The sequence below is a fragment of the Mobula hypostoma genome, chromosome 17, assembly GCF_963921235.1.
Source record: "Mobula hypostoma chromosome 17, sMobHyp1.1, whole genome shotgun sequence".
Classification (NCBI taxonomy): domain Eukaryota; kingdom Metazoa; phylum Chordata; class Chondrichthyes; order Myliobatiformes; family Myliobatidae; genus Mobula; species Mobula hypostoma.
Window position 1 is genome coordinate 67973715 of NC_086113.1, and position 17803 is coordinate 67991517.

The 17803-nt window shown below is 45.9% G+C and overlaps 1 protein-coding gene across 15 annotated transcripts in view; it reads right to left on the bottom strand.

Moving 5' to 3' along the window:
- trak1a (trafficking protein, kinesin binding 1a) overlaps positions 1-17803 on the bottom strand; it is a 268008-nt gene that overhangs the window by 13593 nt on the left and 236612 nt on the right. For all 15 annotated transcript variants that reach the window (XR_010020805.1, XM_063070077.1, XM_063070074.1 and 12 more), the window contains 5 exons: positions 8884-9014; positions 5710-5784; positions 4927-5064; positions 4016-4092; positions 104-343 (listed from right to left, as the gene is read on the bottom strand). Coding sequence is in view for 14 of the 15 variants with exons in the window: in XM_063070077.1 (XP_062926147.1) it covers positions 104-343; positions 4016-4092; positions 4927-5064; positions 5710-5784; positions 8884-9014 (661 nt within the window). In the remaining variant the exon portion in view is untranslated. The remainder of the gene's footprint in view (positions 1-103; positions 344-4015; positions 4093-4926; positions 5065-5709; positions 5785-8883; positions 9015-17803) is intronic.

Sequence of the window (17803 nt, forward strand, 5' to 3'; positions counted from 1 at the left end):
CTTCTACTTCTCACACCACCCTTGCAAATTTACAGCAGCCAAGGTCAGGACTGAACCTGAGTTGCGGGAACTGTGAGGCAACAGCACTGGCGCGCCTCCTTACCCAATGTCAGATGATTCCGTCTCCAGGATAATGCTGTTGGTCTTGTTATCAATGATAATGTTGCTGACGTCACTTCCGTAGTAGCTGGACCGTGGTGTGCTGATACAGCTGGAGAAGGCAGAGTTCATTCCCGAGGATTGGTTTGACCCTGGGATGTTCAATGGAGATGGACCTTGTGACCTCTGCTTCACAACTTGGTTCACCGTGCGCACCGTCTCAAACACTCGCTTCTGCTGATGCCTGGAGGAAAGGGTCAAGAAACACACTTTTTCAAACACTGGTAGCAGATGGGTATGACGGCAGGACTTGCATCATGATAAACAGTGCAGTCATCAAGCATCAAGGTAAGGTTATTCTAAAATTTCACTATCATTACTTGTATCTGTGCACATTAGCAACAAAAGAAATAAGAGCAGGAGCTACCATTCTGCCTGAGCACCAACTCTGATATTCATCAAAATTGTGCCTGATCTTCTGAAGCCAGACAATTTTCTAGCACCATATCCAGTTGCAAGAAAAGTTTGTGAGCCCTTTGCAATTACCTGGTTTTCTGAATTAATTACGCATAAATTGTGATCTGATCTTCATCTAAGTCACAAAAATAGTTAAACACGATCTGTCTAAACTAATAACACACAAACAATTGCACTTCTCGTCAATACTGAGTACGCCATTTAAACAATCACAGTCTGGGTTGAAAAAAGTATGTGAGCCTCTGGGATAATGCCTTCCACAAAAGCTACTTGGAGTCAGGTGTTCCAATCAACGAGTTGCAATTAGAGATGTGGGTTGTAGAGGTGCCCTGCCCTATAAAAGGGACACAAAGTCAGGTAACTGACAGAACCTGCTCTTCTCAAGAAAGATCCGTGTATGTACACCATGCCTCGATCAAAACAACTTTCAGAGGATCTTAGAAGAAGAATTGCAGAGATGCATGAAGCTGGAAAAGTCTACCAAAGCATTTCTAAACACTTGAATGTTCATCAGTCCATAGTAAGAGAACTTGTCTACAAATGGAAGAAATTCAGTATGGTTGCTACTCTCCCTAGGAGTGGACATCCTGCAAAGACCACACCATGAGCAGAACGTGCAATGCTGAAGGAAGTGAAAAAGAGCCCAAGGGTAACAGCAGAAGACCTGCAGAAAACTCTCGAACTTTCTAACGCCTTGGTTTGTGTGTCCACTATAAGAAAAATACTGAACAAGAATACTGTTCATGGAAGGACACATGACAGAAACCGCTGCTCTCCAAAATAAAATACTGCTACACATCTCAAGTTTGCAAAAGACCTCCTGGATGTTCCACGACGCTTCTGGGCCAATATTCTGTGGACAGACGAAACAAAAGTTGAAATATTTGGCAGAGATGCACACCTCTATGTTTGGAGGAAAAAGGACACCCCACACCAACACCAAAATCTCGTCCCAACTGGGAAGCATGGAAGAAGCACCATGGTTTGGGGCTGCTTTGTTGCCTCAGGGCCTGGACAGCTTGCAGTTGTTGCGGGAACAATGAATTCAGAATTGTATCAAGACACTTTACAGGAGAATGTCAGGGTAGCAGCCTGTCGACTGAAGCTTAATAGAAGTTGGATGATGCAACAAGACAATGATCCGAAACACAAGAGTAAATCAACAACAGAAAGGTTTAAAAAGAAGAAAATCTCTATTTTGGAATAGCCAAGTCAAAGTCCAGACCTTAACCCAATTCAGATGCTGTGGCATGACCTGAAGAGGGCTGTTCATGCAAGGTATCCCAGAAATATTGTTGAACTGAAAGAGTTTCGTCTGGAGAAATGGTCTAAAATTCCTTCTCACCATTGAGCAAGTCTGATCAGTAGCTGCAGGAAACGTTTGGTGGGGATCATTGCTGCTAAAAGAGGTTCTACCAGTTATTAAATACAAGGGTTCACATAATTTTTCCAGCCTGGACTGTGAATGATTAAACAACGTGTTCAATAAAGGCATGAAAAGTACAATTGTTTGTGTGTTATTAGTTTAGGCAGATTGTGTTTATCTATTATTGTAACTTAGATAAAGATCAGACCACATGTTATAAGTAATTAATGCCTAAAACCAGGTAATTGCAAAGGGTTCACAAACCCTTTCTTGCAACTCTATATTCCTCGATCTCAAGATCAGTGGTCTGCGTTGAATCAGGTTCAATCACTGACCCTCCACAGTTCTCTGCTCCTCCAGTCCTAGACTCTGCAGTCAGTACTTTGCAGTGCTAAGATCATCAAAATATTATATAAACATTCTATTTTTTGCCTATAAAAGGGGCAGATAACTCTGTCATAAACACAATAACTGCAAGGATACAGTTGCACTTCACACACAGATTTCTGTAACAAAATTAAAAAGCAGTTCACTTCAATATTTCTACCAGAACATAACCAGGCATCTGATATATTTAAAGCTGAACATATTTTAATTGCGCTCTCTGGTTTAAACAAGTTTCATTCATTACATAGTAAAGGATTGAAGAAACTCCAGCAAATCAGTGACCCACGTGCACAGTTCATATACACATATACCTCCATATACACTTCTATTTTGAAATAAAAATCTGGAACTCTTTTATAATGCTCCCAAAACAGAACAAAATGGCTTTGTTGAAATTAGAAATTGCTCCAGGCCCTATATTCAATGCACTTTCTTTTCCAGCTGCACAAAAGATTTTTCTTTGCACAGAACAGAGAAAATGAATGCTGTTTCACCCAACTGTTTATCATCACTACAGAGTTTGTGCTTGATGTACACTGAGTTTTGCTACAATGCCTCATTCTGCTTTCACGTCTGTCTGCACTCGCCCATCTTCCTCCGTCCTACAAGCTGTCTAGACCTCTGCATTATTCTGAATCTGGCTTTCTACCCACTGCTGGCAGTGATGTATTGGTCTAACGCTCTCCCAAACTGCCCTCCCTCTTTCTTAAGGACTCGGGTATCTGCTGTGATACCTCTTCCCGTGATAGTGTTATTCAAAATATCTTGGCTCATGTCATGAAAGGGGATGTTCTGACTAAAATCCTGCTCTGTTTTTGAACAACAGTTGGTTTGAATATTCAGGCATTTTTATACACAAACCAATGTCCACTTTGCAATGCAACATTCCTAAAGCTGACCTGAAATACAACCAGTGTAATGGTGCAGAGGCCACAGATTTGGAAGTCCTTGTAACAGTGTGGAAGCACGAGAAAAACAGGGGGCGTGCAATTTCAGCTTCGGGGGCAAAAAGAAATCCGTCCCATGCTACAATAAAAATTGAGTTGCTTATAGGATTCCTCAATGCTCTGGCAAAAGATATAACTTCAAAAGAACCAGTGCAATGCCACAAAATATCACAGATACTCCTTCCTTTTGACAAATAGCCTGCAAAATATTTTAGGAGCTGTATCATATTGCAATTGAATACAACTTAACAATGCACAGATCCATTTTTAGCTTGCTGGGGTAAAGTAGGCAGATCCTTGGTATATATAAAATATATTCCATTTTAAACTTTTAGACATTCCCATACTGCTATATCAAATGTAAATTAGCATTGGCCTAACATAGTTAGTGGTGGGTTGAGCATTATTTCAATACACATTTTGGCAACATCTGTCCAAACTCTAAGATTCAGTTCTCCAATTCTGGCTTCCTGATCATCTTCAACCAGCCAATCCACCATTGACATCCTCGCATTCAGCTGTCAAGACCCCAAACTCTGGAGTCCACACCCTCTGAAACTGCTAATCTACCCCTGACTAATTCTCTGTACATGCTCAGCATCAACACTTATTTGATAACAGCACTGAGAAGCTTCTGGGGCATTCTGGCTACATTAAACATTATGTTTTAATTGAACCTTGTATTCAATTACAGCGTTTAATAAATTATGCAAATTTTCTTGGCATTTACAGGACCTACTTTTGTTCCTGGGCAGGTGTTAGATCCATTTGGAGCTCCTTACGCATTGACCCTTCAATTTCAGCTGCTAGGGAATCCTGGTTAAAATAAAACACGAAAAAAGCACCACTTTTCAGCAAGCACCAGTTACAAATGTTTTAGTTTATCTTGGGTAAACAGCAATTCCTGGGCTAACTTCCTTTGTGTTCTTCAGAAAGTGATGACGAAAAATGGGGCGCCCAGTTCATCTCTCTCCCCAGAGGTCCACTCTCAGACAGTCCCTTGCATGTTATTATGTTTTAAGGTTCAAGGAGTTCTGACCCAGTGCAGAGAGCATGGTTGACCATGCTTCAACCATTGCAGTGGTTGAAGGCTGTTAACATTGGAGATCCCTGGACCTCTGTACACAATCGGTTAGCTATTGCAACGTTTATTAGATAGATTACTAATGAAATAGATCTAAATACATAATAAAGATATCATAAAGAAAAGCTTGCAAATGATACAAATTTGGCTGAAATGTGACAGACTGTGAGAAGATCAAGATGATATAGTCAGTAGAGCAGAGAACAGAAAATGGAACTTAATCCAAAAAGTATGAAGTGATGGAAAGGAGATGTGTGGCAAGAGGATATCGAATGGAGGATCCAAGGGTCTTTGGGGTGTATGTCCTCTGATCTTGCAATGTAGCAAGATAAGTAGATCTTTCCTTCATTAGCTAAAGTATAGAATATTAGGGCAGGGAGGTTATGCTGGAACTGATATTGCGTAGTACTGTCACCACACCTCAGGGTAACATGATTACACATGACAGCATGTAGAGGAGGTCAACATAGATGTTGCTAGCAATGGAAAACTGAGGCTGAGAGTGAAGACTGAATTGGACAGGGCCGCGTGTGGAGATGGCACAGATTGTTGCTAGTTTGTTTTACCAAAGGGAAGAGGCCGAGAGAGTGGTAGCGGCGTGGTGTGCTGTTCGGCATGGTTTTATTTCTCAGGTTCTTGATTTCCTCTTGTGCTTCGTGCAGCATTTCCATACATTCTGCATATTTATCCTCCAGCTCCCGCAGCTGCAGATAAAAACATACACACCCTCAGGATACACCATCACTGCGGAAAAACACACAGCCTTCATGCATTTCAAGAATTGAACGTAAGTTTTCGGCAAATCATGTTTTGGGGGCACACTATCTTCTACTTTGGCCGCCAGGTGGATGGAAACGGTCACTTGGCTCTTACAGCAGCCCTGATACTCAATATGACCATACCCTTTAATATCAGTTTCCCAATAAATATCCACAGCTTAAAATCTACTTTCCTACTCAGTATGCCCAATCTCAAATCCACTTCCCAGTCAATATCCTTGTCCTCAATGCTAATTTTCCCATCCAAATTCCCAACTGCTCAGTTCCAAAAGTCAAACCCTTGGGTATCCATAGATCCCTGTAACAGAGAACTTCAAAAGTTCACAGCTTAGTAACAGAGTTCTCATCTTGGTCCTCAATGGGCTAACCTTTATCCCAAAGTCATCTTCCTGAGCACACAGCCTGTCACCAACATTCATGCTTAAGCTATCTCCAGAATAAATGGATCTGCTCTTGACCTTAAATTAGATGGTTACTACTTGTCCAACTACCCTCCAGATTTTCAGCACACATCAGTCAAGGGTTAATCAGCTTCGTGGAGTTCAAGTCCAGCAACAGATGAACACTTACCTCGGCTGTGAGCTGTCGTTGAGCATCTTTAGCTGCATTCAGATGTTGAGTAAGTTCTTCATTTTCCACTCCATACTACAGAAGATACAAAACTATTAAGTAATATCATCACCGAAATAACAGTATTAGTTAGTTAACCTGTGCCTCCAGTCTCAGAGCTGGCATGTCTCTTCTCTTCTTGCAATGCATCATTCCTTCAGAATGTATTACAGGCGAGTTACAAAGTGACCAGAGATGTTCAGTGGACAAGGGAGTCCTGAAGCTGCGATGGTGGAACCTCTCTCATGAATGTATGACTATTTTGGTAGAGAACAACAGGACTTCCTGTGTCCCCTTCAAATCCAGTCTCAGAGTAGTATAGCTGGCTCACTTAAGCATCACAATGCCCCCTTGCTGTTATATTGAATCCATTCGGTTAGTACCAATTGGTAGAATTATGACAAGTTCTATATTGTGACTTGGCATATTTCTATATTTCCTTTGTATTGTATGAGGAGGCCACCTCTGCCCATCACTGGTTCTCTCCAGATTCCAATCAACACCCCCAGATTACACACCAAGGGAAATATACAATAGCCATTTAAATCTACTGCCCCACGTGTTTAGCACAAGAAGGGGAATGGGGACAGCCTGAGAAAACCAACATGGTCACATGATTATCAGTTATTAATCCTGTTTCTCAGAAGACAACCTTGGAAGCTACAACTTACATTTTTATTGCTCAAAAACTTATTATTTGATAACAGGTTATATGATTAGGTGTCTTCTTAAAGATAAATAAATTTGCCCTGCTACAGGAAATTATATTCCATAATACTTTAAGTAACAGGAAACAGATCTGCTAATGTCATGGCTTCCCTTGATGCCAAGGCAAAACAATGGAGCTTAATAACATTACTCATTTTGCCAATGTCCTGTATGCATACAACTCCCAAGCTCCCGGTAAATTCCTGTCAAAGGAGAGATTGATTGTTACAGACAGGCTCCAGATGACAGCATCTTGTTGGTAATTAGGATGCATTATTCAATTTTCTGTCACTAGCTAAAAATTACAATCAGAATCTGGGTTAAAATTACTGGCATATGTCGTGAAATTTGTTGTTATGCGTCAGCAGTACAGTGCAATACATAATTAAAACTAAATTACTATATAATTACTATAGGTGGTGAGGTAGTGTTCATGAGTTCAATATCCATTCAGAAATCTGATAGCTGATGGGTACCATGTCAATCATCATTATATTGTGAAACTGACAATAACTTTGGGATTTCTGTACAAGCACGGCTTAAAGCAGAAACCTTGAAGATAGTGCCCACGATTCAGCTTCCACCACAGGCAGTGCTGCTGGAGCCTTCACTACTGGAGTTGAAACAAATCACTCGAACTGAATTAAGTCACCTCACTCTGAAGATATGAGATCATCCCTCATGAGATGCAATCAAAGTTTTAATATCATATAAAGTCATATTTGCTGCTTAGCAGACTTTAGTGGCCTAAATAAAGCTAATTTCATTTGCAAATTCCAGTCCTGACAGAACACTGCTCACAGAATTTCTCTTGATGTTCATTTTACAAACTCTATTTCAAGTTCTGCTTAAAATGTTCATTAAAAATCATGTTCCTTCCTTTCTGGGTTGCTCTCAACCCACCAATGACATCACTACCACTGGGCACCTGACAACAACCAGTGTAAGATGTCAATGTCAGAGAGACCACCAGATCTTTGTGGGAAACTTTTTTCAAACATCAATAAGCACACCCACAAGAAGCAAATTCCTCACCATTAAATGAAAATTGCCTGACTCCATCTACCATCACTTTCAGAGCTCTCACCTTGGATGTTAAGGCCCAAGTAGGCCGCGAGGCGGCCCCCCCCCCTTCAAGTGACTACGCTACAGTGCGATACAAAGAAACAACTCTTTAGTTCCAGCACTGAAAGGGCTGCAGACTAAGACCTGGCAGTGGAATAAGTCCAAGAAGCACATTCACACAACGGGCCAAATATCTATTTAGAAGCTGCAAGTTTCAATGATTCATACATTCTAAACACAAAATCAGGGTTTTACAGACAGAGATGGCCCATACCATAAGGCAGCCATGACTAGAAGCAATTACAATCAATCACCAGAGGAACAAAATCTGCTGGAAGAACCCAGCAGGGCCAGCAGCGTCTGTCGGGTCGGGGAGGGTGAGGGGGGGTCCAGCAGCGTCTGTCGGGTGGGGGAGGGTGAGGGGGGGGTCCAGCAGCGTCTGTCGGGTGGGGGAGGGTGAGGGGGGGGTCCAGCAGCGTCTGTCGGGTCGGGGAGGGCGAGGGGGGGTCCAGCAGCGTCTGTCGGGTGGGGGAGGGCGAGTGGGGTTCCAGCAGCGTCTGTCGGGTGGGGGAGGGTGAGTGGGGTTCCAGCAGCGTCTGTCGGGTAGGGGAGGGTGAGGGGGGGTCCAGCAGCGTCTGTTGGGTGGGGGAGGGTGAGGGGGGGTCCAGCAGCGTCTGTCGGGTGGGGGAGGGTGAGGGGGGGGTCCAGCAGCGTCTGTCGGGTGGGAGAGGGTCCAGCAGCGTCTGTCGGGTGGGGGAGGGCGAGTGGGGTTCCAGCAGCGTCTGTCGGGTGGGGCAGGGCGAGGGGGGGGGGTCCATCAGCGTCTGTCGGGCCGGGGAGGGCGAAGAGGGGGGGTCCAGCAGCATCTGTCGGGCTGGGGAGGGTGAGGGGGGGGTCCAGCAGCGTCTGTTGGGCAGGGGGGTGGTCCAGCAGCGTCTGTCGGGTGGGGGAGGGCGAGGGGGGGTCCACAGCGTCTGTCAGGTGGGGGAGGGCGAGGGAGGGGTTCCAGCAGTGTCTGTCGGGCGGGGGGGGGGGGGTCCAGCAGCAACTGTTGGGCGGGGGAGGGTCCAGCGGCGTCTGTCAGGCGGGGGGGTGGTCCAGCAGCGTCTGTCGGGCGTGGGAGGGCGAGGGAGGGGTTCCAGCAGCATCTGTTGGGTGGGGGAGGGTGAGGGGGGGTGGTTGTCCAGCAGCATCTGTTGGGCAGGGGAGGGATTGAACAATTGAGGTTTTGGGTCAAAACCCTTGATTGTGAAATGTCAACAACTCCTTTCCTCCCACAGATGCTGCCTCGCCCACTGAGTTCCTCCAGCAGATTTTATGTTGATCTAGATTCCAGTATGAGCGGTCTCCAGTGTCACTTACTGCCTTGGTCTTCCTCTGTAGATCGACTATTTGAGAGAGCAGATGCGTAATTTCTTCTTGCTGACGTGCTGCATCTTCTGTCTTCTTTGCCAGTTCCTCGGCCAAGTTAACCAGCTGTACGTTTGCATCTCCTGGAGGGTAAGAAGGGAAAGATTAATTCTACCTGTTCAACAAGTTTGATTCAAACAGGAATGTGGTGGGAATAATGAAAGAATGCTGCACATAAAAGCCTCAGGATGCTCGGGAAGCCACACTTGCCTGTCCATTCTAAGCCCAGCTAACAGCCTACCCCAGACCTCCAAAGAAACCATCCATGTCATGTGAAGTGCTTTGCTTTGCTATGGGAAAGACACTTTGATTACTTCACTGCTAACCATCCAAAAGGAAATAAAGCTGAAAGGAAGTGTGAACTTCAGCAATCTGCAGTCATTAGAAATATGTCACATTAATATTGTCAAATAAAAATGCAAGTGAACTTGGTACTGAGTAACATACCATTAGTGAGGTCTCCATTACTGCCCAGTCCCAGGGAGTACAATGTGATGGTGATTGTTAAAGAAAGCAAGAAGGAATCTCAAATGTCAGATTATGAAAGAAAATAGTCAATTCATGGAACACCATGTACCAAGCCATATAAACGCAGGATTCTCCATACATTGGACATGGCAAGTATATCACTTCTAATCCAGTTCTGGACACACAGTTTCACTCATTGCAGCAGATCAGTACATGTAGAGGGAGTTCAACAGGTGGTTGATCTTCTCAAGGCAATCTTGTCAGCATCAACTTACTGATTTCACACTTCCTCATGACACTGAAGATCATGAGAACACCTAAGATCATGCTGGTTCTCCACTTAAAGAGTTATAGAGAGTCACATAGGCATGCAGCATAGAAATTGGCACTTCGGCCCAACTAGAACACACTGACCAAGATTTACATTGAAACTATTCCTACCAGCCTGTGTGTGACCCCTATCCTCCTTAACCTTTCCTATCCAAGTACCTTTCAAATATTGTTAATGTGCCTCCCTTAACCACTTCCTCTGGTGTTTCATTCCATATACTGACCACCTTCCAGATGAAAAGGTTTCCCCTCAGGTTCCTATAAAATTTCTTTCCTCTCACCTTAGCTTATGGTCTCTATGTTCTTGATTCCACAACGCTGAGGAAAAGACTGTTCACATTGACCTCATCTATTCTTGTAATTTTATACAAATCTATAAGATCACCTGTCAATATCCTATATTCCAATGAGATAAGTCCTAAACTGCTCAAGCGCTCTTCAAAACTCAGTTTCTTGAGCCCCAGCAACATCCTCATAAACTTCCTTTGCACTCTTTCTTGCTCAGTAACATAGTGACCAAAATAGAACACATTATTCCAGATTTGCCCTCCCAATAGTCACTGAGTCACTGTTCCTTCTACACTGGCCACACAGTAACTGAAATGTTCCCATGCAAATAGCTTTTTTAGCCACATAGCTGGCAATTTCTTTTGTATAAAGTTTTATTGAAGTGCCATACAGTTTTCAGGCCACGTAAACATTCCCCACTCAGAGCAATGACTGATCCACACAGCTGTTAGCTAAATTACAGGGAACATTGCAATGAGTCATAGATATTACAGAGTCATAAATCTATTATATAACTGCAACATACACTTCTCTCTTAATTCCCTACCATCTTTTCTCTCCCACATGACCTCTAGCACCCCTGTATTAGAGACATTTTACAGTGGCCATTCAACCCCAACCTGATCATCTTTGGGACGTGGGAGGAAACAGCCCACTGGAGTAAAACCATGTAGCCACAGAAGGAACATGCAAACTCCACACAGACAGAATGAGAAGTCCAGATTGAACCCAGGTGCTTGTGAGGCAACATCTCTAGCAGCTACACCACTGTCCCAGCACAAGAATCCATCATTCTTCTACATCGAGGCAAATGATGGGCTTCCTTTCAGAGGAAATGAAGCTTCACTGAATTTGCAAAAGTAACAATGGACCTCACATCACAGTGCTCTGGGTACTGGAGAACCAATTCATATTTTGTAGAGATTAAAAGCTTATTTTGCTGTTAGACAAAGACAAAGTTACTCAAACAAGATATACAACATAGAAACAGCCATCTAGTGCAACTAATCTATTGTGATCTGTGTCTACAAGTCTGACCCTCTATTCCCTCCCCCACTCCCACCAGGCTTGCTTAGGCTTTTCTTAAATGCTTTGGGAATGTTTGCTTTTACCTCCAATGTAGGAGGAAATTCCACATTCTGACTAGTCTTTGAATAAAGAAGCTTCCACTGAATTCCTTGTTGATTGTCTGACTGGATGATCTCTGCTTAAACCACTCCTTGCAAGTGAAAATGGTCTCTCTTCCCCAGACTCCAGAGCCTGCCGGCCCCGACGCTAGCAGGCATGAACTTTCGGTTGCGGCCCCTGCCGTTGATCTCGGCGGCTCCAACACCTCAGGACATATTCAAAACCCGGACTCCAGCAACGACCATGGAGACATTCAAAGCGATCGCGCAACCACCAACTGCGACTCCAGCCTTGAACTCCAGGCCGGGTCTTTATGTGCTGCTGTTGTGACTCCCGTCTCCCCTTCCCCCACCACCACTCCGCAGCCCCGTCTTCCTCAGATCCCACTGTCAACTCCTGGGCCCTCAGAGGCTCCATCTTCCTCTCACCCCAACCATCCCCTCTCCACTGACACCCCCAGCCTCCCCCCTCTCCCCTCTGATCCCAGCTCTCATCCGTGCCGGGTCTTTACCATCCCCTCCGACCTTCAACTGTCGGAGGCAGAACGCTCTGTTCTCAGTAAGGGCCTCACCTTTGTCCCCCTTCGCCCACACCTCAGCGAGTTCCGTGTTCGCCATGATGCGGAACTCTTCTTCCGCCGTCTCCGTCTCCGAGCCTACTTCTTCGGCAGGGACTCTTCCACCCCCATCGATGACCCGTTCTCCCGTCTTCAGCCCTCCTCTTCTTCATGGACACCCCGCTCTGGTCTTCTGCCTGCTCTGGATCTCTTTATCGCCAGGCAGCATCTCAACAACGACTGTTTGATGACTGCATTGGCGCTGCTTCCTGCATGCATGCTGAGCTCGTTGACTTTATTAACTTTGCCTCCAACTTTCACCCTGCCCTCAAGTTTACCTGGTCCATTTCCGACACCTCCCTCCCCTTTCTAGATCTTTCTGTCTCTGTCTCTGGAGACAGCTTATCCACTGATGTCTACTATAAGCCTACTGACTCTCACAGCTATCTGGACTATTCCTCTTCTCACCCTGTCTCTTGCAAAAACGCCATCCCCTTCTCGCAATTCCTCCGTCTCCGCCGCATCTGCTCTCAGGATGAGGCTTTTCATTCTAGGACGAGGGAGATGTCTTCATTTTTTAAAGAAAGGGGCTTCCCTTCCTCCACTATCAACTCTGCTCTTAAACGCATCTCCCCCATTTCACGTACATCTGCTCTCACTCCATCCTCCCACCACCCCACTAGGAATAGGGTTCCCCTGGTCCTCACCTACCACCCCACCAGCCTCCGGGTCCAACATATTATTCTCCGTAACTTCCGCCACCTCCAACGGGATCCCACCACTAAGCATATCTTTCCCTCCCCCCCTCTCTCTGCATTCCGCAGGGATCGCTCCCTACACAACTCCCTTGTCCATTCGTCCCCCCCATCCCTCCCCACTGATCTCCCTCCTGGCACTTATCCGTGTAAGCGGAACAAGTGCTACACATGCCCTTACACTTCCTCCCTTACCACCATTCAGGGCCCCAAACAGTCCTTCCAGGTGAGGCATCACTTCACCTGTGAGTCGACTGGGGTGATATACTGCGTCCGGTGCTCCCGATGTGGCCTTTTATATATTGGTGAGACCCGACGCAGACTGGGAGACCGCTTCGCTGAACATCTACGCTCTGTCCGCCAGAGAAAGCAGGATCTCCCAGTGGCCACACATTTTAATTCCACATCCCATTCCCATTCTGACATGTCTATCCACGGCCTCCTCTACTGTAAAGATGAAGCCACACTCAGGTTGGAGGAACAACACCTTATATTCCGTATGGGTAGCCTCCAACCTGATGGCATGAACATTGACTTCTCTAACTTCCGCTAGGCCCCACCTCCCCCTCGTACCCCAGCTGTTACTCCTTTTTATGCACACATTCTTTCTCTCACTCTCCTTTTTCTCCCTCTGTCCCTCTGAATATACCTCTTGCCCATCCTCTGGGTCACCCCCCCCCCGTCTTTCTTCCCGGACCTCCTGTCCCATGATCCTCTCGTATCCCCTTCTGCCTATCACCTGTCCAGCTCTCGGCTCTATCCCTCCCCCTCCTGTCTTCTCCTATCATTTTACATCTCCCCCTCCCCCTCCAGCTTTCAAATCCCTTACTCACTCTTCCTTCAGTTAGTCCTGACGAAAGGTCTCGGCCTGAAACGTCGACTGCGCCTCTTCCTATAGATGCTGCTTGGCCTGCTGCGTTCACCAGCAACTTTGATGTGTGTTGCTCTCTTCCCTAGATCCTACATTGATGGAATCCATCCAGGCTGGGCATGAACATAGCACAGTTCTCACAGGAACAGACCCTTTACCTCAAGATATCTGTGCCAAGCACATTGTCAATTTAAACTGCACATGGTTTATATCCCTCCATTCCCTGCCTGTTCATGTATCTATCTAATTGTCTCTTAATGAAGATTTATTTACTTCCCAATTTTAAAGTAATTTATCACATTACTCATGTCCTCCCAAGTATCATCTCCTAGTAGATACTATAGGCAAACATTACATGGGGGGGGGGGAAGAGGGGAGAATAGCGGCGTCTGAATCTTTAAACAGCTCTGGGGTACACTATAGTATGTCCCTGTGGCTTCTACAGGGTACAAACTCTGTAGAACATGCCCTCCGATCACCCACATTCAAAAACAAATGCTAAATGTTTTGGCTTCAAACCAGCAAAGAAAATCGTCCAGAAGAGATTCAGTGGGCTGATCTCTGGGATGAGGGGGCTGGCTTATCACTCACAGCTCTATATTCTTTATGAGTCAGAAGAATGAAAGGTGGTCTTATTGAAACATGCAAGAACCTGAGGGGATGGGGCAGGTTAGATCGCAAAATGTTTCCATAAGGTTGGAGTTCAAACAAGAGTCATATTTATAACATAACAGGGTAGCCATTTAAAACTAAAGTGCACAGAACTTCTTACAGCAAGTACCAAATTCTCTACCTCAGGGGTTATGGAGGCTAGATCAGTGGGGGTTCAGAGTAAGCAGATCATTTTTTGAACAATCATGAAAATGTAGGCTATGGGGAACTAACAAAGAAAAGGCAATGAGGTAAGTGGGCCAAGATCACATTGATAGTAGTGTGAGCTTGAGGGGCCGAGTGGTCTACTCCATCTCCTGTGTTGTTTTGTTTTCTCATGCAGGGCTGAGGAAAGTTGTAGTAGCAGAAGAGCTACCAACAGATAAAGCATCAAACAGGGGCCTTGCCTGCGTTAACAATGGTTCACATAGGATCCTGTAGATTTATTATAAAGCAGGGGTTCTTGTAAGTAAACTGATGCTCCTCCAGAGTAGCATAGCCAGTCTCTCCAGGAAATTCTGACGCCTTCACTCCCCTCGGTAGTACCTCTGAGAAATGCACAAAACACTAAGTCTCACAAATGCAAGCTGATCGTCTGTTCTCAAGATATTGCTTGACCATGTGGCTGGGGTGAACGCAAAGGGATCAAATAAGGACGCCATCTCCATTGCTCTCCACATCGCACTGGAACACTTGGAGCTTATAGAAACCTTTGCCAGAATTTTTTTTATTGACTACAGTTCTGCCTTCAACACCATAACCACCAAGTTGATTGCTAAACTACACATACATCAATTTGTAATGGGATTCTGGACTTGCTTGCCAATCACACCCAGACAGTCAAACTAAACAAGTCTCTCTCTTCTCTCTTCGGTTATCCATCGAAATCCGATGACAACGTCCACTCCTTTAACGGTGAGATCTTTGATGACTATACAGTCCTATCCTGGACCCACAAGCCCTATTGCGGGTGGGACGTGTATATGTAGTAGTGGTGGCAACCATGGCTGCATTTCTCCTGGCTCTCTTCTGCTGTCTTCTGGTTGTTCTTTCCATCTCCAGAATACGAACCCCGTCCCTACACAGCTGTCACCAAGTGGTACGGTCATCCTCCAGATCCTCGGGTCTGATCTTGCACTTCCTTAAAGCATTCTTCATCTGATCCTTAAGGCGCTTCTTCGGCCCTCCAGCTGAGCGTCGACCATGATGTAGCTGGCCGTATAACACTCTGCGGGGTAGCCGACACGGGGGCATCCTTATCACGTGCCCCAGCCACTGTAACTGATGCTGGGTGATCATGGCCCCAATACTTCTGCAGTTGGTCCTTACAAGTATTTCAGTGTGAGGCACCCGCTCACGCCAGGTAATTCCCATGATGCGCTGGAGGCAGCTTATGTGGAAACGCTCCAAGGACTTGATGTGACGGATGTAGGTTACCCAAGCTTCACAGCTATAAAGGAGGGTGGTGACACAGACCGCTTGGTATACGGCGACCTTTGTGGAGGGACGAAGGCTCCTGTTCTGAAAGACTCTACGCCGAAGTCTCCCAAAGGCAGCTGATGCCTGTTTAATGCGGCTCTGGATGGCGTTGTCAATGCCGCTATCCTCAGACAGAATGCTCCCCAGATATTTGAAAGATGGCACTACTGACAGCTTTTCATCACCAACAGTGAAGTAGAGTGGGTGGGACACTGGCACTCCATTGGCAAACCACTTCTGTCTTGGTGGTATTGACAGTCAGCCCCATCCTGCTGTACGCTCTCACCGCCACAGCAAGGACAGTCTGAAGATCCTTCGGAGTATGGGCCACAAGAGCACAGTCGTCTGCATACTGCAGCTCCAGGACCCGCTCTCTACGGAGTTTGGTGGTTGCATGGTGCCTCTTGATGTCAAAGAAATTGCCAACTAATCTGAGGTCCACTGCCACACCGCTGCTGTCTTCAATCTCGTTGTGGAGAAGCTTGGTAACACACAAGAGGAAGATGTTAAAGAGCACTGGCGCTAGTACACACCCCTGCCTCACCCCTGTGTGTACAAGGAAGGGCTCGGACTCTTGTCCTCCTGTGGTCACCCAAGCAGTCATCCCATTGTGGAACTGGCGGAGGATGTTAACAAATTTATTGGGACAGCCAAACCTGAGGAGGACATCCCATAAGAGCTCTCTTTGCACAGTGTCGAATGTTTTGGAGAGGTCAACAAGGGCCATAAACAGGTCCTGATGTTGCTCCCGGCAGTTTTCCTAAAGCTGCCGGGCTGTGAAGATCATGTCGATCGTGCTCCTGTTCTTCCTAAATCCACACTGCAATTCAAGCAGCATTGACTCGGTGATGTTGCTGATGAGTCTCTGAAGCATCACCTTAGCCAGGACCTTTCCAGCAACAGAAAGGAGTGATATGTCCCTACTATTGCCGCAGATAGCCTTGTCACCCTTGTTCTTATAAATGACAACGATGTTTGCATTTCTCCATTGCTGTGGGATGTTCTCATCAGTCCAGGCCTTGGTGATGTACTGATAGAGGGTGTGCATACACGTGTACCCTCCGTTCTTCAGTAACTCAGCAGGGATACTGTCAGTGCCGGGGACTTGTTGTTCTTAAGGGAATGGACAGCTGATAGGACCTCCTGGAAGGTTGGTGGTAGACTGAGATCGTGGATAGGAGGAAGTTCAGGCAGTTCGCCCAGGATGGTGGGGTCTGCATCAGAGTCCTGATCAAGCAGGGTGTTAAAATGCTCAGCCCACCTCAGCAGAATGGTATTCTGATTCTTCAGAAGTGTTAGACCATCTGCTGTTTTCAGGGAGTAACACATCGATTTATTGGGCCGTAGGTGGTTTTGACAGCATTGTAAAAATTATGCATGTCATTATTAGTGGCAAAGGACTGGATTTCATGTGCCTTTTCAGTCCACCACTCATTTTGTATGGCCCGTATTGCCTTTTGCACTTTCCTCTGAGCTGCCTGCCAATGCTGTCTGATGGTGGTGGATGAAGGGTTGTCTAAAGTTGCTCGGTGTGCTTTGTGCAAGTCCTTAAGCAAGTTGTGGATGGTGTCTGAGTTATCATCAAACCAGTCTTGGTGGTTCCAGCTCTTATGGCCGATGGATTGGGCTGCTGCCCCATAAAGCACAGAGCTGATATAGGTCCATTGTTGCTCCATGGTATTTTCTGAGCTCAGACAAGGCTCCAGCTCTTTTAGTTTCTCAGCTAGGATGCATCAAAACTCACTTCTTGCTTCTGTATATCTCAGGTGGTTGCAATTTAGCCGCTTTTTATCGGGTTTTTGCAGCCGCAAGGGGGGACGCACTTTCATATGGAGCTTGGCCACAATCATACGGTGGTCAGTCCAGCACTCTGCACCTCTCATGGCACAGGTGATAAGAACATCCTTGATGTCACTACGTCTCACAATGATGAAGTCAATCATGTGCCAACGTTTGGAGCGAGGGTGCATCCACGAGGTCTTACATTTTGCCTTCTGCTGGAAGACGGTGTTGGTTATGGTAAGGTTATGCTCAGAGCAAAGAGTAAGTAGCCTCATGCCATTTGCATTCACCTTGCCAATACCATGCCTACCTAGCACTCCACTCCATATCCTGTTGTTCTGTTCCACCCTGGTGTTGAAGTCCCCAAGCAAAAGGATCTTATCATTCTTAGGGATCCGGGAAAGAGATTCATCCAATATCTGATAAAGCAAGTATGCAAGTACACATCAACCTCTCTGACGCTGAACAATGTTGCACTGCAGGGATGTGTACTGAGCCAGTCCTTGACATTCTTTTCACCCAGGACTGAGCCCCTGCCAATGCCACCAACTCCATCGTCAAATT